The sequence below is a fragment of the Theropithecus gelada genome, chromosome 7b (assembly GCF_003255815.1).
Source record: "Theropithecus gelada isolate Dixy chromosome 7b, Tgel_1.0, whole genome shotgun sequence".
In the NCBI taxonomy this organism is placed as follows: domain Eukaryota; kingdom Metazoa; phylum Chordata; class Mammalia; order Primates; family Cercopithecidae; genus Theropithecus; species Theropithecus gelada.
Window position 1 is genome coordinate 103,866,174 of NC_037675.1, and position 21,886 is coordinate 103,888,059.

The window sequence follows — 21,886 nt, forward strand, 5'->3', positions numbered from 1 at the left end:
CTACCCTCACTTGATCTCAAAGCCGGGGTCGGTAGGAACAGAAAGGCAGGTTTTCCAGGAGGCTGCAAACAGCCAGTAGGGGAGCAAGCCGCGGCTGCCTAGGAGCGTGGGGTAGTCAGGTCAGGCTGTAGTTGTGTCCTGTAGACTCAAGGCCACTTCTCAGGAGTCCAGAGTCCCATGAAACCACCATGAGTGTCCTCCTGGGATCCTGGAGATATAGACAGAGCCCTCTTGAAGATCATTCATAACCACTGTCAGGCGATTAACACAACATGCTGGGTCGAATATGACCGTGGTCTGGATGAGGCCCTGGTAAGTATACATTTATTTTCTATCTATAGGACACTAACAAATACCCCAACACATCTTAATTTCACCACTGTGTATGTGCTACTATGAATGGATGGTCAATGTAACTGCAGAAAACCACAACAAATAAACCTTTGTTCCACTGGACAGAATTGAAGACACAGGAGGCTCTGAGAGCGGTCTCCTCATGAATCGGCCACGTGCCTGTTGAGTGCTGCTGTGTGCCAGGCTCGGGACTGACGGCAGTGAGCGGGACTCATGGGCCCTACTCTTTGGGAGCCCTGTGCCTTATCCTCTTCCAGCTTGGCCTTTGCGGAGTTCCCCAATACAGCATAGAGACAGATGTATGCACAGCTTCCACATTACAACCCCCTTCTAATAGACGTAACCTAGGAGGCTGAGGCGGGAGGATTGCTTGAGCCCAGGAGTTCAAGACCAGCCTGGGCAACTCAGTGAGACGCCATCTCTACTAAAAATTTAAAAAAATTAGCCCAGTGCGGTAGTGCACACCTGTAGAGAAAAAGAAAGAAAAAAAGAAATAGACATAACCTTATTTATGAGAGAATGATAAATGGAAATTTCCTTTTCTCATAAAGAACTTTGTTTTGTATACATAGTACTTTCAAATACTTCAAATACTCAGATTAAGAACAGGCGTGGCTGGGCGCGGTGGCTCACGCCTGTAATCCCAGCACTTTGGGAGGCCGAGGCGGGTGGATCATGAGGTCAGGAGATCGAGACCATACTGGCTAACACGGTGAAACTCCGTCTCTATTTAAAAAATACAAAAAAATTAGCCGGGCGTGGTAGCAGGCGCCTGTACTCCCAGCTACTCAGGAGGCTGAGGCAGGAGAATGGCGTGAACCCGGGAGGTGGAGCTTGCAGTGAGCTGAGATTGCCACTGCACTCCAGCCTGGGTGACCAAGCAAGAGTCCATCTCAAAAAAAAAAAAAAAAAAAAAAAGAACAAGGGTGAAGACAGAGCACAGACTAGGGTACAAGGACACCTAAATGACTCCCGGGGTGGCTGGCTGGGGCTTCAATGAGGACACGTGGTTTCAGCATTTGTCATGATCCCTGGCACCTGGTCCATGTTCAGTTATTATTACTTATTACTAAACGCAAAGAAAGAAAATTCCCTTGTGTTCCCTGGAAACCATGATGGACCCTGTGGCTGCAACCCTGGTTGGGTACCCCTAGTCAGGCACTCGTGGCACTGCAGCCCTGGCACCTCCCAAATGGTCACAGGGGTGGGGAGAGCTGAACCAGCAGGAGAGAAAGGAGCCAGGGCAGAGTGGATCTTATGCCCTCTGAGGCACTTTTTTTTTTTTTGCGACAGGGTTTCACTCTGTCACCCAGGCTGCAGTGCAGTGGTGCAATCATGGCTCACTGCAGGCTCAATGTCCCAGGCTCAGGTGATCCTCCCACCTCAGCCTCCTGAGTAGCTGGGACCACAGGTATGCAGCATGACACCTGGTTAGTTTTTTGTATTTTTTGTACATGTTGCCCAGGCTGGTCTCAACCTCCTGGTAGGCTCAAGCAATCTGCTTGCCTTGGTCACCAAAGTGCTGGAATTACAGGTGTGAGCCCATAATGACTCATGCCTAGCCAGGTCATATTATTATTATTATTATATATTTTTTTGAGACAGAGTCTTGCTGCTGCCAGGCAGGAGTGCAGTGGTGCAATCCCAGCTCACTGCAACCTCCGCCTTCTGGGTTCAAGGGATTCTCCTTCCTCAGGCTCCTGAGTAGCTAGGATTACAGGCGCACACCACCATGCCCGGCTAAATTTTGTCTATTTAGTAGAGACGGGGTTTCACCGTGTTGGCCAGGCTGGTCTTGAACTCCTGACCTCAGGTGATCCACCCGCCTCGGCCTCCCAAAGTGCTGGGATTACAGGCATGAGCCACTGTGCCCAGCCTAATTTTTGTATTTTTAGTAGAGATGGGATTTCACCATGTTGGCCAGGCTGGTCTGGAACTCCTGACCTGAGGTGATCCACCTGCTTTTACCTCCCAAAGTGTGGAATTACAGGTGTGAGCCACCCGCGCCTGGCCTGAAGTCATAAATTTTAAAGGTTTTTCGGCCATACGGGGTGGCTCACGCCTGTAATTCCAACACTTTGGGAAGCCAAGGCGGGCGGATCACCTGAGGTCAGGAGTTCAAAACCAGTCTGGCCAACATGGTGAAACCCATCTCTACAAAAATACAAAAATTAGCCGCGTGTGATGGCAGGTGCCTGTAATCCCAGCTACTCAGGAGGCTGAGGTGGAAGAATTGCTTGAACCTGGGAGGTGGAGTTGCAGTGAGCTGAGATTGCGCCACTGCACTCCAGTCTGGATGACAGAGCCGGACTCTGGCAAAAAAAATTTTTTAAGGTTTTAAAAAATGTACTTATCAGGAATTCCTCCCCCAATCCTGTTCTCTTTGATTTTGTGGCTCTCTGGGTTTTCATACTTAAATTGGCAGGATTTCTGGAGGTGGAAGGCGTAACTGTATATAATTCATCCAGTAGGTTCAGCTAGAAGTCCCAAATCAACCTACTTCATTGTTCCTTTCAGATAGAAGTTCCTTGGCAGATTCATCACTTAGGTCTTTTACTTCTGATTGTCCTTAGCAGTATTGATCCTTTCCATTAGTCTTCCTGAGCCACTTGCTGCAGGGTGTCCGGGACATGCACCATCAGGGACACGTGAGTTGTCCTAGAAATCCTGTGTAGGTATGAAATCTTTCAACATCTCCTCTGAAGAGCGTTTATTCTTTAAGTAACCCCCAACATACAAGTGACTGCCTGTGGACTTGATGCCAAGGCCTCTCCCAGGCAGGTCTGGGTGAGTGGAGCCTCTGGGGTCCTGCCTCTCCCAGCCCATCTGCCTCTGCAGCTCATTGCAGTAGCTGCTTCCTCAGCATGCAGGGGAGGCTGAAGTGGGACAACACCATTCCTGTCAAAGGCTGACCATGTGGTCTCCAGACTGCAAGATGCCGGAGTGCCTACTTTGATGATAGTCAATTCTTTTTTTTTTTTTTTTTTTTTTTGAGACGGAGTCTCGCTCTGTTGCCAGGCTGGAGTGCAGTGGTGCGATCTTGGCTCACTGCATCCTCCGCCTCCGGGGTTCAAGCCATTCTCCTGCCTCAGCCTCCAAAGTAGCTGGGACAACAGGTGTGCATCACCACGCCAGGCTAATTTTTGTATTTTTAGTAGAGACTGGGTTTCACAGTGTTGGCCAGGATGGTCTCAATCTCTTGACCTCATGATCCGCCCGCCTCGGCCTCCCAAAGTGCTGGGATTACAGGCGTGAGCCACCGCGCCCGGCTGATAGTCAGATCTTAATAAATATAGCAAAGGAAGAGGAAAGAGAAATCCTAAGAAATGTTGCCTTTAAATGCTTTTGGCTGGGCTCGGTGGCTCACACCTGTAATCCCAGCACTTGGGGAGGCCAAGGCGGGGGATCACCTGAGCTCAGTAATTCAAGACCAGCCTGACCAACACGGTGAAACCCTATCTCACTAAAAATACAATATTAGCTGAGTATGGTGGTGCATGCTTGTAAAAATCAGCCAGGCATGGTGGCAGGTGCATGTAATCCCAGCTACTTGGGAGGCTGAGGGGGGAGAATCGCTTGAACCTGGGAGGTGGAGGCTGTGGTGAGCTGAGATCGCACCACTGCACCCCAGTCTGGGCAACAAGAGTGAGACTCTGTCCCAAAAAATAAATAAAGTTACAATAGTCTTAATAAACTTAGATAAATAGTATTTATAGTTAAATACTAAAAGGACACAATTAAAAACTATACTTGGCCAGGTGCAGTGGGTCACATCTATAATCTCAGCACTTTGGGAAGCCGAGGCAGGAGGATCACTTGAGGCCAGGAGTTCAAGGCCAGCCAGGGCAACATAGCAAGACCCCATCTCTAAAAAGTAAAAATTAAAAAATTAACCAGACGTGGTTATGCACACCCATAGTCCCAGCTACTCTGGAGGCTAAGGCAGGAGGATCACCTGAGCACAGGAGTTTGAGGCTGAGATTACAGTGAGCTACGATCATGCCACCACATTCTAGCCTGGGCAACAGAGCAAGACCCTGTGTCTAAAAACAACAACAACATTATTGCTGGGCTGGGCAGTGCATGACTGTAGTCTCTCAGGAGACTGAGAAGGGAGGATCACTTGACCTCAGGAGTTTGGCACTATCTGGGCCACATGGTAAGATCCTATCTCTTAAAAAAAAAAAAAAAAAAAACTAAAACTGCTATTTATTAAGTATCACTATATATATAGTTCCACAGAATATAAAGTTTGGGATCAGAGAACTTACAAAAAGGCAAACACAGATGTAGAACCATGTAACAAGTAATGCCACCAAAAAGAAGAGTTTAAAGTAGGCTTTTACAGGCCAGGCGCAGTGGCTCATACCTGTAATCCCAGCACTTTGGGAGGGCAAGGCGGGTGGATCACGAGGTCAGAAGATGGAGACCATCTTGGCCAACATGGTGAAAACTTGTCTCTACTAAAAATACAAAAATTAGCTCGATGTGGCGGCACGTGCCTGTAGTCCCAACTACTCAAGAGGCTGAGGCATGAGAATCACTTGAACCCAGGAGGCGGAGGTTGCAGTGAGCTGAGATTGTGCCACTCACTCCAGTCTGGTGACAGAGTGAGACTCCACTTCAAAAAACAAACAAACAAAAAAGTAGGCTTTTGCATACCTTCACATTCCACATCCTAGCTTTTGGCCAGTCTCTTCAGTCTGTTTCAAAACTGTCACCTTTCCCTCATTCTAACCTAGTATGTTAACTCTGGAGATGGCCGCAAACATTGTGAAAGCCGAGGATTTGTGGCAGCAGAATGCCAGGGAAGACAGTTTACATCGCTTGTCACGTCCCCAGTATGCAAACAGCGGCAATTTTTTCGTAGGTTATTTTCATTGTCATGATGTCAAACTTCACTTTAACTCTATGGGATCTTATTATTTAAGATGAAGTCTCACTCTGTCACCCAGGTTGGGCTGCAATGGCTCACAGCAGCCTCTGCCTCCTGATTCAAGCGATTCTTCTGCCTCAGCCTCTCGAGTAGCTGGGATTGCAGGCACGTACCACCATGCCGGTTGATTTTTGTATTTTTAGTAGAGACAGGGTTTCAGTATGTTGGCCAGGCTGGATTCGAACTCCTAACCTCAAGTGATCTGCCCACTTCAGCCTCCCAAAGTGCTGGGATTACAGGCGTGAGCCACTGCACCTGGCCCAAAAACTAATATATTCTCATAAAAACTTCAACAATCAGATAGGCATAAAGTGAAAATATTAAACCAAGGATTTTCTACACAAATGTATAAAGCACGCCTTATTTATAGAAACCAGATCACTCACTCATTCTGCTCAGAAACTCATTGATTTTACTCAGAAGCACCCACGAGTGACGGGTTCCCAGGAGGGGCAGAGGAGGCTGAGCGGCACCACATGGGGCTGGCCGCGGGCTGTGGACATGGGCATGCCTGGAGAGGCCACGGGGCTGGTGACAAGCTCTGGCCAGAAGACCCCAAGAAGGTCTGATCCTGAGGTCTGATCCAGGCCTGCGGCACTGGGTCCTAGGCAGGAGACTGTCTGCCTGGTGAGAAGTGGAAGGAGCCAGTGTCCGCAGCGATCTCAGGACGTCACAGAGCTCGGTGGCCCGTCTCCAGCAGCATGCTCTCCAGATGCAGCCTGCTGTCACTCTCCACGTAGGGCTGGTGCAGCCACATGGACAAGTAGCTCAGGGTGAGGTCAGGATCCCTGGTGTGTGCAAGCTCCTTGGCCACCGTGCGCTTCAGGAGCAGCTCCTTCCTGTACATCTCCAAGAGCTTGTGCGAAACCTCATCTGAAAGAAACGTGAGTGTCCCTTAATGGCAGTGATTCAAGAATGTAGTCTTGACTCGGGAAGAACTACATTTTTAACAGCTCTTAATTAAAAACCAGAATTAGCAACAGCACTGAAAGGAAGAAGGGCCCGATGGAGTTTACCACTCTAGCTGGTACAGATTAGTACAATTCGATAACATCGTCAGCAGAGTGAAATAAAAGCGTATATAGGCCAGGCGCGGTGGCCCACGCCTGTAATCCCAGCACTGTGGGAGGCCCAAGTGGGTAGGTCACATGAGGTCAGGAGTTTGAGACCAGCCTGGCCAACATGGCAAAACCCTGTCTCTACTAAAAAATACAAAAACTAAGGCGGGCGCGGTGGCTCACACCTGTAATCCCAGCACTTTGGGAGGCCGAGGTGGGTGGATCACGAGGTGAGGAGATCGAGACCATCCTGGCTAACACGGTGAAACCCCGTCTCTACTAAAAACATGAAAAATTAGCCAGACATGGTGGCGGGCGCCTGTAGTCCCAGCTGCTCAGAAGGCTGAGGCAGGAGAATGGCGTGAATCCGGGAGGCAGAGCTTGCGGTGAGCTGAGATTGCGCCACCGCACTCCAGCCTGGGCGACAGAGTGAGACTCCGTCTCCAAAAAAAAAAAAAAAAAAAACTAGCCGGGTGTGGTGGCGCACGCCTGTAATCTCAGCTACTTGGGAGACTGAGGCACGAGAATTGCTTCAGCCTAGGAGGCGGAGGCTGTAGTGAGCCAAGACTGCACCACTACACTCCAGCATGCGTGACAGAGCGAGACTCTGTCTCAAAAAAAGTATACATAACCTTTTCTACCTGACCTTTAGGTGACCTACAGTGATTATAAGTAGGAGATTCCCCTCAAAGTGACAATATATCACTAAACACATTCCACCAGGTGATTTTCCCCTTTCCTGCCTTATTTAAAAAGTCTCAGATCAACATAAAACAGCTTAGCCCTTGTCTTGAACTAATAAAGCTAAAAGTAGCCCTTTAAGAAGTACCTCCTAGAGTTTATTGAAGTCATGGCTTTCATTTTTCCCAGTCATCTTCCATGAGGTTGGCTGCAGTGACCTCAATTTGTTTTTTAATTAAAACAAAAAGGAAAAGAAAAACCTCAACAAACCAAAAAAACCCCTTTCTCCCCTTCCCCCCCAAAATGAGAGATTTCTGCTTCCACAGAGGAGGTGGACTTCACTCTGCCCCACTGGTTTTAGAGGCCTAATAACAGCAGCTTGCTTCACGGGTCTCTAATTATGTTTAATATACTCTGCTGATAACCAGGTAATTAAAGCCAAGAAGAAATGTTTATTTTAAGAGGCCTCTGTCTCTTTTCCTCCCGATAGATACTTTTGCATTGAATTTCAAAGCCTTGTCAGCTTCTTAAAGTACCAGATGTAAACGATACTAAATGCCCTTAATAACCTTTACCCTCCTGAAAGTTAACTGAGAAGGAACTACTTACAGAAATGGGTTGTAGGCCAAGTGTGGAACAGAGGGGGTCGTTTAGTCTCCTCCCCATAATGGTAATTTTCTAGTTCACAAATTCCCTTGGTAGTTGAAGACAGCTTTTCCATTTTCACCTGTATTTTGGTCTGAAACATATTCATTTAGAATATGATAACATTTGAAATCTCCAGTCTCAGATTCAATACCTATAAGATTTCAAAGCTAAGAAGTGTACATCTATTGTGATAAAAATTCCAATAACTAAACACTGTTAACTCTAAGTACAGCAAATTCCCAGGGAGACGAAGGTGGACAGTTGCTATGATTCCATTAATTTGAATTACTTTGGTAATAAACCCCAGATTTCCAGTCCTAGAGCAAGAAAGGTTTCTGAGTGCCATTTCACTAGGATTTCCAAAGAGCACTAATGTTTTAGGCCCAAAGTCCTGGGGGAATCCCAAGGCAGCCTCTTGCTGCCTGTTTTTTTTTGAGACAGGGTCTCATTCTGTTGCCCAAGTTGTAAAACTGTAATGCAGTGGCATGACCGTGCCTCATGCAGCGTCGACTGCCTCCCAAATAGCTGGGATCACAGGTGTGCACCACCACGCCCAGTTAATTTTTTTTAATTTGTAGAGACAGGGTCTCGTTATGTTGCCCAGGCTGGTCTCTAACTCCTGGGCTCAAGCGATCCTCCCACCTCAGCCTCTCAAAGTGCTGGGATTATACAGACATGCGCCACCACGCCTGGCTGGCTCTTGCTGCTTTTAAGAAGTGAGAGAGAAAGGCATCAAATGAGCTCATTTCTGACTCTCTCTTTTTTTTTTTTTTTTTGAGACGGAGTCTCGCTCTGTCACCAAGCTGGAGTGCAGCACCAGGCTGGAGTGTAGTGCCAGGCTGGAGAGTGCAGTGCCAGGCTGGAGTGCAGTGCCAGGCTGGAGTGTAGTGGCGGGATCTTGGCTCACTACAACCTCTGACTCCCGGGTTCAAGTGATTCTCCTGCCTCAGCCTCCCAAGTAGCTGGGATTACAGGCGTGTGCCACCACGCCCAGCTAATTTGTGTATTTTTAGTAGAGATGGGGTTTCACCATGTTGGCCAGGCTGGTCTTGATCTCCCGAACTCGTGATCCACCCGCCTCGGCCTCCCAAAGTGCTGGGATTATAGGCGTGAGACACCGCACCAGGCCTGACCCTCTCTTATTAACTGCCTTTATTTACGGAAACCTCCTTGACTTCCTTGTTTATAAAATGGCAACACAGAAAGGGAGCCCTCAACACTTCACGCAGGAAGTAAGGAAACGTGGCGAGCTGCCATTGACGGTCCCTCAGTGGGGGCCAGGCTCTGTCCTAAGCCCTGTAACTGCATGATGTGCACAGCCACTTGTGGGAGCTACTAAACCGTCCCCGCTGCACACAGCAGGCAGCACAGAATAGGGGCAATGGCGGGCTTACTTCCACAGCGTGGTGAAGAGGATTGAGTTAGTATTTGTGAAGCACCTACTTGGAGATATATAAGGGTTTGATAAAGAAAATTAATGGGTGAAGTAACTAGGATTTCAGATTTAAGTAGCATAGGTCTATGAAGACCAAATTTTATTTATTTTTTATTTATTTATTTTTTTTTGAGACGGAGTCTCGCTCTGTCACCCAGGCTGGAGTGCAGTGGCGCCATCTCAGCTCACTGCAAGCTCCGCCTCCTGGGTTCAGGCCATTCTCCTGCCTCAGCCTCCCGAGTAGCTGGGACTACAGGCGCCCACCACCTCGCCCAGCTAGTTTTTGTATTTTTCAGTAGAGACGGGGTTTCACCGTGTTAGCCAGGATGGTCTTGATCTCCTGACCTCGTGATCCGCACGTCTCGGCCTCCCAAAGTGCTGGGATTACAGGCTTGAGCCACCGCGCCCGGCCGAAGACCAAATTTTAAACTCCTAAGTATAGCTGACTTTACGTACATGGGGGGAAATAAGAAAAGATATATAAATTGTCAAAAATATTAATTCCTTTACTTGGTCCTTCCAACCACCCTCCAATTACATTGGAAGTGGCAAGCACTAAATGCAGCTAATGTTAATTTTTACAGGACTTTACTTGTTTCCCAAATCTTTTACGGTTTGATATTTTATTTGGCCCAACCCCAAGAGGCAGGACTCATCATTTCCCTTTCACAGCTGGGAAACTGCTCCAGGTTGAGCTGAGAGGGATGAGGCCAGAACTCGATACCATGCCTTTTGACACCAAGTTTTAACACCCAGTCCTCTGCTCTTTCCTCTGAGTCCTACGGCACCTCCCTGGTGCCACCTGATTCTAAGAAAAGCTGATAACAGGAGAATAAGGGAAATTCTGGAGCCCTGACCCCAGGCGAGAAGTCATGCTCAATTCTGTCACTCAGCCATCAGTAAGGAATTCAGGTCACATAGGCACGTGCATCCCTGAATGAACAATGCATAAACAACAGCCCCTTACATTTCAACATTGGTGGCTTCTTCCCACAGCAAACACACACCACAGTGAAATGTTAGCCCAGCTTAGGGAAAACAGTGCATGCAACCCCCAGAAGGTCAAACTTATGAAAGACACAGACCAGGTCTGGAAACCATGCTCCTTAACCGATAGAGGAAAACAGGAAGAATAATAATAATAATACCCTTATAAAATCAACTTTTGGTTTTGAACATAAAATGAAAACTTATTCCCAAACCACTTTTCTTTTCTTTTTTTTTTTTTGAGATGAGTTTCACTCTGTCACCCAGGCTGGAGTACAGTGGTGCGATCTCAGCTCACTGCAAGCTCCGCCTCCTGGGTTCAAGCAATTCTCTGCCTCAGCCTCCTGAGTAGCTGGGATGACAGGCGCCCACCACCACGCCTGGCTAATTTTCGTATTTGTAGTAGAAACAGGGTTTAACCATCTTGGCCAGGCTGGTCTTGAACTCCTGACCTTGTGATCCACCCGCCTTGGCCTCCCAAAGTGCTGGGATTACAGATGTGAGCCACCACGCCCGGACTTTTCTTTTTTTTTTTTGAGACGGAGTCTCACTCTGTTGCCCCGACTGGAGTGCAGTAGTGTGATCTCGGCTAACTGCAACCTCTGAAAGTGATTCTCCTGCTTCAGCCTCCCCAAGTAGCTGGGACTGCAGTGCCTGCCACCACCCCCAGCTAATTTTTTGTATTTTAGTAGAGATGGGGTTTCACCATATTGGCCATGCTGGTCTCAAACTCCTGACCTCAGGTGAGCCACCTGCCTCAGGCCTCCCAGAGTGCTGGGATTACAGGCATGAGTCACCACGCCTGGCCAAAACAAATTTTTTTAAAAAATAAATAAAAATACAACAGTTAGCTGGGTGTGGTGGCAGACACTTGTAATCCTAGCTACTTGGGAAGCTGAGACAGGAGAACCACTTGAACCCGGGAGGCAGAGGTTGCGGTGGGCCCAGATCACCCCACTGCACTCTAGCCTGGGTGACAAGAGCGAAACTCCATCTCTAAAAAAAAAAAAAAAAAAAAAAAAATTAACAAATGGGAGGGAGGGAACCAATCTCCCATGCAGAATAATTCCAAATAATTGATGTAGATACTGCACCCTGAAGGAGGTGGTGAAAACGTCCCTACCCCCTAGGTATGGGCTACACATAGTGACTTCCTGCCAGAGAGCACAGCATGGGAGGAGGAGAAAGAGCAACTTCACAGCAGAGGAACCTGGTGTGCCTGGTGATCAAGGTCAACTTCGACAGTGAAAAGTCCTGGCCGTGCACAGTGGCTCACGTCTGGAATCTCAGCACTGTGGGAGGCTGAGGTGGGAGGACTGCTTAAGCCCAGGAGTTTGAGACCAGCCTGGGCAACAGGTGAGACCCAAAGAAAAGTCCTGATGACAGAATGTCCAGTATGTGCCCTTGATATGATGTGATAGAAATGGCACTTTACTTCTGTGGTCCTCCTCTGAAACAAACCCATAACCTCAGTCTAATTCGGAGAAAAACATCAGAGAAATCTCCACTGAGGGACATTCTACAGAATACCTGACCAGTATTCCTCAAAATTGTCCAAGTCATCAAAAACAAGGAAGTCTGAGAAACTGTCACAGCCAAAAGGAGCCTAAGGAAACACGGGGACTCAATGTCATACGGGATCCTGAAGCCGAAAGAAGACATGACAGAAAAGCTAAGGCCGGGCGCCAGGGCTCACACCTGTGATCCCAGCACTTTGGAAGGCCAAGGTGGGAGGATGACGTCATGTCTGGAGTTCGAGACCAGCCTGGTGAACATGATAACCCTGTCTCTACAAACAAATTTTAAAAATTTGGCCGGGCGCGGTGGCTCAAGCCTGTAATCCCAGCACTTTGGGAGGCCGAGACGGGCGGATCACGAGGTCAGCAGATCGAGACCATCCTGTCTAACCCGGTGAAACCCCGTCTCTACTAAAAAATACAAAAAACTAGCCGGGCAAGGTGGCGGGCGCCTGTAGTCCCAGCTACTCGGGAGGCTGAGGCAGGAGAATGGCGTAAACCCGGGAGGCGGAGCTTGCAGTGAGCTGAGATCCGGCCACTGCATTCCAGCTTGGGCGACAGAGCGAGACTCCGTCTCAAAAAAAAAAAAAAAAAAAAAAAAAAAAAAAATTAGCCGGGCATGATGATTCATGCTTGTAGTCCCAGCTGCTCAGGAGGCTGAGGCAAGAAGATCACTTCAGCCCAGGAAGTAAAGGCTGCAGTGAGCTGTGATCATGCTACTGCATTCCAGAGCAAGACCTTGTCTCCAAACAAACAAACAAAAAGGTGAAAATATAAAGATCTTAAATGTTTACGGGTAAGCTTCAGTTATCCAAGTTCAAATATGTGTAAAACCTAATTTCCTGTGCCTAGCAAAGAAATAAGGTGGTATTATCTTCACATCTGGTGGCCAGTATGGTAGGTTTTGAAATTTAGTTATTAGTTCATTAAACAAACACTTTAGTCTCTTACGTGCTGTATCAGGGATGGGCAAATTATCCCGGGAACACACGTCAATTCTGGCCCACAGCCTATTTCTGTATGGCCCACAAGCTAAGATGGTTTTTTTCATTTTTAAATGGTTGAAAATAACCAAAAGGACAATAGTGATTGTGACTCATAAAAGTTATACAAAATTCTAATTTCAGTGTCCAAAGATAAAAGTTTTCCTGGACAAATATGGTGGCCCACACCTATAATCCCAGCATTCTGGGAGGCCGAGGTGGGCAGATGACTTGAGGTCAGGAGTTCAAGACCAGCCTAGCCAACATGGCAAAGCCCCGTTTCTATTAAAAATACAAAAATTAGCCGAGCATGGTGACACGCACCTGTAATCCCAGTTACTTAGAACACTGAGGTGGAAGAATCGCTTGAACCTGGGAGATGGAGGTTGCAGTGAGCCAAGATCATATCACTGCACTCCAACCTAGGCGACAGAGCAAGACTCTGTCTCAAAAAAAAAAAAAAAAAAAAAAAAGTTTTCCTGTACGGGTGCAGTGGCTTAAGCCTGTAATCCCAACACTTTGGGAGGCTAAGGTGGGTGGATCACTTGAGGCCAGGACTTCGAGACCAGCCTGGCCAACACGGTGAAACCCCATCTCTACTAAAAATACAACAATTAGCTGGGCATGGTGGTGTGCAGCTGTGATCCCAGCTAGGCAGAAGGTTGAGGCACAAGAATCACTTGAACCCAGGAGACGGAGGTTGCAGTGAGCCAAGATCTCGCCATTGCACTCCAGCCTCAGTGGCAGAGTGAGACTCTGTCTCAAAAACAAACAAACAAACAAAAAAAAACACACAAACAGAAACAAAAAAGGCCAGGTGTGGTGGCTCATGCCTGTAATCCCAGCAGTTTGGGAGACCGAGGCAGGCGGATCTCTTGAGGTCAGGAGTTCGAGACCAGCCTGGTCAACATGGTGAAATGCTGTCTCTACTAAAAATACAAAAATTAGCTGATGTGGTGGTGCGAGGCTATAATCCCAGCTATTTGGGAGGCTAAGGCAGGAGAATCACTTGAACCTGGGAGGTGGAGTTTGCAGTGAGTTGAGATCATGCTACTGTACTCCGCCCTGGGTGACAAAGTGAGACTCCATCTCAAAAAAAAAAAAAAAAAAAAAAAAATTCAAAAAACAAAGATAAAGTTTCATGGAACACAGCCACATCCATTTACACACATATTGTCTATGGCTGTTTAGTCCTATGTGGCAGAGATGAGTAGCTGAGACAGAGACTGGCTGGCCCTAGAAGCCTAAAATATTTACTCTGTGGTTGGGTGCGGTGGCTCATGCCTGTAATCCCAGCCCTCTGGGAGGCCAGCAGGTGGATCACCTGAGATCAGGAGTTTGAGACCAGCCTGACCAATATGGTGAAACCCTGTCTCAACTAAAAATACAAAAATTAGCCAGGCGTGGTAGAGTGCAACTGTAGTCCCAGCTACTCTGGAGGCTGAGACAGGAGAATTGCTTGAGCCCAGGAGGCAGAGGTTGCGGTGAGCCAAGATCGCGCCACTGCACTCCAGCCTGGGCGACAAAGCAAGACCCCATCTCACGAAAAAAAAAAGAATTTTTACTATGTGATGAGACCGGAAAGCGGGTGAAATTTCCCTGGATGATGCACAGGAGGAGTGAATGTCTAAGACAGCATCCTGGGGAACATTAAGATTTACGTGGCAGGCAGAGGAAGAGAACATCAGAGGAGATTGAGAAGGAGGAAGGGATGGCCAATGGTCAAGTGAATCCCAAATACATCCATTGGATTCAGCAACAGTGACCACAAGTGGCCTGCGTCTTTATGTCTTACCAACCCATCCAAGGTGGCCTGCAGTTCCTCACATAGCTTCTCCAGTTCCTCGTTATATTCCAGACACACCTTTTCTTCATTTTCCTTCACGGCTGGGCTGCTGCTGTCTAGTTCTATCTTGTCTTTATTCCTAAACAAAATAGAAAATAATGTGTACAAAATATACTCTTTATAAACTCTTTAAGCTTGCCTTATTTCCTTATAATAAATTCTGCAAACCTCTATATCCACATAGTTACATGGGACATTTTGCATAAGCATTGTTCTTTCATATCATTATGATATAAATTCAGTTATTATTTATATGTGCAATGAATATGTCCATTGGTCACTCAATTTTGCACCAAAATAAGTCAGTTAAATTCAGCCATGACAGCTGGTTTTGGTGGCTCATGCCTGTAATCTCAACACTTTGGGGGGTGGATGAGGGAGGACTGCTTGAGTCCAGGAGTTTGAATCCAGCCTGAGCAACATAGTGAGACCTCATCTCCACAAAAATTAAAAGTAAAAATTAGCTGGGCATGGTGGGACACGCATGTGGTCCTAGCTACTTAGGAGGCTGAGGTGGGAGGATCACTTAAGCCCAGGAAGTCAAGGCTGCAGTGAGCCGTTATCGCACCACTGTACTCAGCCTGTGCAAAAGAGCAAGACTGTCTCAAAAAAAACCAAAAAACCAAAAAAAACAACATTCAGCTGTGTGGCATCGTTGGCATAGGGCGTGGTGCTGGATGTACAAAGATGAACAAGACATGGATCATTTCCTCAAAGAGTTCAAAATCCAGGAATACAGACATGCCTCATTTTACTATGCTTCACCTTACTGAGTTTCATAGATAATGCATTTTTTACAAATTGAAGGCCTGTGGCAACCCTGTGTATGTATGTATGGCAAATCAACCAGCGCCATTTTTCCAATAGTATGTGCTTACTTCATGTCTCTGTATCATATTTTGGTAATTCTTACAATACTTCAAACTTTTTCATTATTATATCTATGATCTTTGATTGATAATCTTTGATATTACTAGTTTAATTATTTTGAGGTGCCATGAACCATGTTCACATGTAACAGCGAGCTTAATGAATGAATGTTGTGTGTTCTGACTGCTGCACTGACTGGCTGCTCCCATTTCTCCCCATCTCCTTGGGCCTCCCTATTTCCTGAAATAGGAGGATATTGAAATCAAGCCAATTAATAGCCCTACATTGGCCACTAAATGTACAAGTTAAAGGAAGAGTTGCATATCTCATTTTAAATCAAAAGCTATACTTTGGCCAATTTAAGAAACAAAAAAATTAAAAGCTGGAAATGATTAAGCTTAGTGAGGAAAGCATGTCAAAAGCTGAGATAAGGGGCCAGGTGCGGGGGCTCACGCATGTAATCCTAGCACTTTGGGAGGCCGAGGTGGGTGGATTGCCTGAGCTCAGGAATTCAAGACCAGCCTGGGCAACATGGTGAAACCCCATTTCTACTAAAATACAAAAGAAATTAGCTGGGCGTGGCAGCATGCACCTGTAGTCCCAGCTACTCGAGAGGCAGAGGCAGGAGAATTGCTTGAACCCAGGAGGCGGAGGTTGCAGTGAGCCAAGATTGCACCATTGCACTCCAGCCTAAGCGACAGAGCGAGACTCCATCTGTACAAAAAAAAAAAAAAAAAAAAGGCTAAGATAAGCCAAAAGCTAGGCCTCTTGTGTCAAACAGTTGGCCAAGTTGTGAAGGCAAAAAAGAGAAGTTATTGAAGAAAATTAAAGGTGCTACTCCAGTGAACATGTGAATGATGAGTGAAACAGCCTTAGCGCGAATATGGAGAAAGTTTGAGGGGTCTGCACAGAAGAGCAAAACAGACACAGCATTCCCTTAAGTCAAAGCCTAATCCGGAGCAGGACCCTCACTCTCTTCAATTCTGTGAAGGCTGAGAGACATGAGGAAGTTACAGAAGAAAAATTTGACACTAGCAGGATTTGGTTCATGAGGTTTAAGGACAAAAGCCATCTCCATAACATAAAAGTGCAACGTGAAGCTGCAAGCGCTAATGTAGAAGCTGGAGCAAGTTATCCAGAGGATCTACTTAAGATCAATGATGAAGGTAGCTACACGATATGACAGATTGTCAGTGTAGATGAAACAGCCTTCTATTAGAAGAACATGTCGGCCGGGCGCGGTGGCTCAAGCCTGTAATCCCAGCACTTTGGGAGGCCGAGACGGGCGGATCACGAGGTCAGGAGATCGAGACCATCCTGGCTAACACGGTGAAACCCCGTCTCTACTAAAAAAAATACAAAAAACTAGCCGGGCGAGGTGGCGGGCGCCTGTAGTCCCAGATACTCGGGAGGCTGAGGCAGGAGAATGGCATAAACCCGGGAGGCGGAGCTTGCAGTGAGCTGAGATCCGGCCACTGTACTCCAGCCTGGGCGACAGAGCAAGACTCCGTCTCAAAAAAAAAAAAAAAAAAAAAGAAGAACATGTCATCCAAGACATTCACAACTACAGAGAAGTCAATGACAGGCTTCAAAGCTTCAAGAGACAGGCGGACCCTCTCGTTAGGGGATATTGCAGTTAGTGACTTTAAGTTGAATCCAATGCTCATCTACCATTCTCAAACTCCTAGGGCCCTTAAGAATGATGTTAAATCTACTCTGCCAGTGGAAAAAGCAAGAGAACCAGAACTAGAAGTGGGGTCTGAAGATGGGACTGAATTGCTGCAATCTCATGAGAAAACTTGAACAGATGAGGAGTTGTTTCTTATGGATGAGCAAAGAAGGTGGTTTCTTGAGATGGAATCTATTCCTGGGAAAGATGCTGTGCACATTGCTGAAATGACAACAAAAGATTGAGAACATTACATAACTTAGTTGATAAACCAGTGGCAGAGTTTGAGAGGTCTAATGTGGGTAAACACTATTAAACAGCAATGAGAAAGAACAGAACCAGAATAGTGACTCTACATTACATGGATGGCTTCCAAGTTGAAAGACAGTGAGACATGGCTGGGTGCAGTGGCTTACACCTATAATCCCAGCACTTAGGGAGGCTGAGGTGGGCGGATCACCTGAGGTCAAGAGTTCAAGACCAACCTGGTCAACATGGTGAAACTTGGTCTCTACAAAAAATACAAAAATTAGCCGAGCGTGGTGGCAGGCAACTGTAATTCCAGCTACTCAGGAGGCTGATGCAGGAGAATTGCTTGAACCTGGGAGGCAGAGGTTGCAGTGAGCTGAGATCGTGCCATTGCACTCCAGCCTGGGGGATAGAATGAGACTCATCTCCAAAAATAAAAAATAGAAAAAGAAAGCGAGACATAAAGGAAACACTAACATATGTTTTTTGTTTATGTAAAATCCAAAAATGGACAAAAAGAATCCATGGTAGTTTTTTCCATATCAGCTACATACTGTGTCAACATCATAGCAAAGTTTGAGGAAGGCACAGGTCATACATGAGCATGAAAACCCAATCATCACGCCTATGAACTACAAAAGAATCAAAGAATCTATGGTTTTAAAAATCAGAATAGCCAGGCGTGGTGGCTCACACTTGTAATTCCAGCACTTTGGGAGGCTGAGGAAGGTGGATCATGTGAGGTCAGGAGTTCGAGACCATCCTGACTAACATGGTGAAACCCCGACTCTACTAAAAATACAGTAATTAGCCGGGTGTAGTGACAGGCGCCTGTAATCCCAGCTAGTCCGGAGGCTGAGGCAGGAGAATCACTTGAACCCAGGTGGTGGAGGTTGCAGTGAGCCAAGATTGCGCCATCGCACTCCAGCCTGGGCAACAGAGTGAGACTTCATCTCAAAAAAAAAAAAAAAAGGAATATAGTTTTGTATCATGTGTCATCTTACCACTTGCTTTTTTTGCTTAATATTTTATTTTCAAATTTATTCATGTTGATATTTCCCCAGTTATTAAGGGTGAAAAACTTAGAGCATGAAAAACCGATATGTACTTACAATAAACTGATTTTCAAGTTGGCAATATTATTTGCAGTGGTAAAACCTGCATCACTGAGGGTTTCCCACTTCAGGATTAAATTATGCCAATCAGCCGCATTGTCCTTAATTTTTCTTGCACTGACAGATAAGACAGGTTTTCTGGGCGTTACAATTCCAACAGTCTTTGCTGATAGGGTATAAAAGAAACAAAATTATTATCATGGAATATACAATCATAGTTGGAGGGCAAATGTCCTCATAATTTTCAACAGTAAAACTATCTCAAATGCTGCATCAACTGGACAAATAAATGTGGAAACTACAAAGTCTGAATGAATGTGAAGGTTCCTGGAAGAAGACAACATAGAATATTTTTAACATTTTAAGATTCACCAGATATAGCTGAATCTTTTTCCAGCTTAACGGCTCCGCAAAATTTTTACCTTAAGCCCTTCGTTTTCCAAAGACTGGAAATAAGGTAAAGTTGTGACTTTCTGCTAAAACTCTTCAATGGCTCAGGTTACCTTCCCTACAGGATAATCTATCTAGCCCTGACTCCTGAGTACTTCCACTATCTAGTCTCAGGCACTCTGATACTTTAAATTTGTTCAGAGTGGCATGGCTCATGAGTGCGAATCATTTCAAGACACTGAGACAACAGAGATGCAGAGTTGATCACGATGCTGCCACGACCCTGCTTGGAAATCAGGAGGAAGTCCAAAGTCCTTCCAGACCTAGCTACCCCTCTGCATCAACACGTACATCAACCCACACATACACATTGGCCCCCTGTCAATCTCCAGTGAAAATGAACTACTGGCAGCTCTTGAAAAGCTGAGGTGCCTGCAGGCCTTTGCACGTGTTCTCTTTGCAGGAAAGCGCCTTCCTTCCTCAGGCTCATGACGCCTATCCTCCAAGATGTACCCGGATCCCACTGCCTGTGGGAAGCAACCCCCAGACCACCAAGAGCCAACTCAGGTTGTTTGTTCTCCCCCAGCCCTCTGGTGCCCTCTCGCCTTCTCTACTTTGAACCCCGCAAAGGCTTCTCACGGCCCACAGGATAAAGTCCCCTTCAGGAATCCAGGACACACAACAGCTGGATGGTTTGACGTCTCGAGTCAGAAGACCACACTGCCTGCGTCTGAATCCCAGCTCTGCCAGCTGTGAGATCTTGGGCAAGTTCATGTACCTTTCAGAGCCTCAACATTTTCATCTGTAAAATGGGAATAAAAATAGTATCTACTTCATAGGATTGCTGAGATGAGATAATATATGTGAAACTGTGAGGCCTGGCACATGGCAAAAACCCTGTATCTCACCTGTTAGCTCAAGGTCTCTACTATCCAAGCTCTGCCCATCCCTTCAGCTTCCCCCTTTCCCACTTGCCCTCTGTGCCTCAGAGCTGGCTCTGTCCAAGTTCTGACTTTGACCTGGAATGTTTTTCCTATCTGTGTGTGTCCCCACTCCCCTGCCTCATACTTAGTATCCTCACTTTTAAATATCATATTGATTTATCACTCATTCTTTACTTAAACAACAAATATTTGCTTACTGTCTACAATATGCCAGGCATGGGGGAATGAAGTGATTGAATGAGATGGATCAGGACTGTTTTCAAGGAACTTACTTTCCAAAGGGGAGGCAGATATAAACGATTAAATGGCCACGATCAGTTCAGATCATGGTAAGTGTACGTGGAAAATAAAACAGGGTCTTGTGTTAGTGTGACCCCCTGAGAAGGTATCATTCAGGCTGAGATCTGAATGATGAAAAGCCAGAAAAAGGGTAGGTCAGTAGCATGTGCCCTAATTATGAGAATGAGGTTGGTGAGTTCAAAAAACAGAAAACAAAACAAAATGAAACAAACAAACAAACAAAAACCAGTGTGCTGGAATGAAACGGACAGAAAAGGACTAGTGGGTGAGGAGGTGATCAGACAACTAGAACCTAATAGCTTAAGATAAGAAGTTTGGACTTATTCTGGCCGGGCGCGGTGGCTCACGCCTGTAATCCCAGCACTTTGGGAGGCCGAGGCGGGCGGATCACAAGGTCAGGAGATCGAGACCACCGTGAAACCTCGTCTCTACTAAAAATACAAAAAATTAGCCGGGTGCGGTTGTGGGCGCCTGTAGTCCCAGCTACTCGGGAGGCTGAGGCAGGAGAATGGCTGGAACCCGGGAGGCGGAGCTTGCAGTGAGCTGAGATCCGGCCACTGCACTCCAGCCTGGGCGACAGAGCGAGACTCCATCTCAAAAAAAAAAAAAAAAAAAAGAAGTTTGGACTTATTCTAAGTATTAGACTGGTGCAAAAGTAACAGGTTTTGCCACAACTTTTAATGGCCAAAACTGCCATTACTTTTGCACTAACCTAATACAATGGGGAGTGAGCAATAAGCTCTGGGTAGGGCAGTGAAATGATCTGATTCAGGTTTTTAGAAAGTCATTTCCACAGAGAAGTATTCCTGGATCCCCCAAGTTGGGGGGTAGATATGTGGAACATCCTGTAATTCTGCTATCACGATATTCATCGGTGGAGTGTATTTGCTTGTTTAATGTCTATATTCCCTGCTAAACTGGAAATTCAACTAGGGTAGGAACTATGTCTTGTTCTCTTTCAAACCTTCCACACATAGGAGGCTTTGCATAAAATGAGGTAAATGGAGGAATAGCTCTTACCACCTGTTCTATAACTGTCTGAGGGTTTTCCCCCCAGCAGGAGATTCTGAGGGCAGGACCACATCTGATTTATGGTCAGCCTGACTCATACTGGGCACATATTTAGGAACCAAAACCATAACTGACTTCAAGAAACTTAAGGGCCAGTAAAGACCAGTCATCAGCGTCACAGGACAGGGCAGGGTGAGGGCACAATGACTAAGTTACTTATCCCCTCTGAGCCTCTACTCCCCATCTGCAAAATGGTGTTGACATTACTTCATGGGATCACTGTGAGGTTCAAATGAGATGATCCACTTAAAGTACTTGGAGCAGCACTCAGCAGACTGAGCACTAGGCGGAAGCCAGCTTTCATTACAAGCAGAATGTTCTGACAAGGCAGTTCAGAGAGGAGTTACTGGAGGAGCTGAGCATGCAAGGCTTGGCACCCAGTGAACTCTGTTAGTGCTAATTTATAGTGACAATAATTACATTTTGGGTGTCTGATCTGCTGACACTCATTTGCGTATATCGTCCCGTTCATCTGTCACTCCACATGTGAAAAAACGGAGGCTCGGCAAAACTGTCTCCCGAGCAGCCAGCAGAGGCTGCGCGGGGCCTGCGGGCTAGGCTGGGGCAAGGCATCTGACCTCCATTTAACCTCATTTAATCCGGGGAGCTCCTCAGCTTCTGGCCCAACCTGCGGCCCAAGCAGTAACATTCACAGCCACCCTGCCCCGGGAAAGGAACCCATCTCACGCACCTTCCATGCGGTCCGCAGATATCCCTAGAAGGAGAGGCGAAGCCCCGCCCACCCCCGCCGGAAACGCATTTGCGTCACGTCCGCCCCGCCCGCTACCACTTGTGGCTCTGCCGCTCTAGCCCTCGGCGGAGCCAACTGCCGC

At 46.7% G+C, this 21,886-nt stretch overlaps 1 protein-coding gene and 1 non-coding gene across 5 annotated transcripts; both read right to left on the reverse strand.

Moving 5' to 3' along the window:
• Positions 1-5,679: 5,679 nt before the first annotated feature.
• On the reverse strand, positions 5,680-21,811 carry CINP (cyclin dependent kinase 2 interacting protein). 4 transcript variants are annotated; one of them, XM_025391385.1, is made up of 6 exons: positions 21,745-21,786; positions 19,517-19,540; positions 18,346-18,514; positions 14,395-14,524; positions 7,639-7,768; positions 5,680-6,163 (listed from the first exon to the last, which is right to left on the reverse strand). In XM_025391385.1, exons 1-6 carry the CDS (start codon positions 21,749-21,751, stop codon positions 5,961-5,963), a joined length of 663 nt encoding a protein of 220 aa, XP_025247170.1. In that variant the 5' UTR covers positions 21,752-21,786; the 3' UTR covers positions 5,680-5,960. The 4 variants fall into 4 exon arrangements, with proteins under 4 accessions (XP_025247170.1, XP_025247171.1, XP_025247169.1 ...); XM_025391386.1 differs by lacking the exon at positions 19,517-19,540 and having other exon boundaries at positions 21,745-21,811; XM_025391384.1 differs by lacking the exons at positions 19,517-19,540; positions 21,745-21,786 and adding an exon at positions 21,474-21,740.
• LOC112629623 lies at positions 17,774-17,877 on the reverse strand. Its single transcript, XR_003120710.1, has one exon. It is a non-coding gene; the product is annotated as a small nucleolar RNA U13 (small nucleolar RNA).
• Positions 21,812-21,886: the final 75 nt, after the last annotated feature.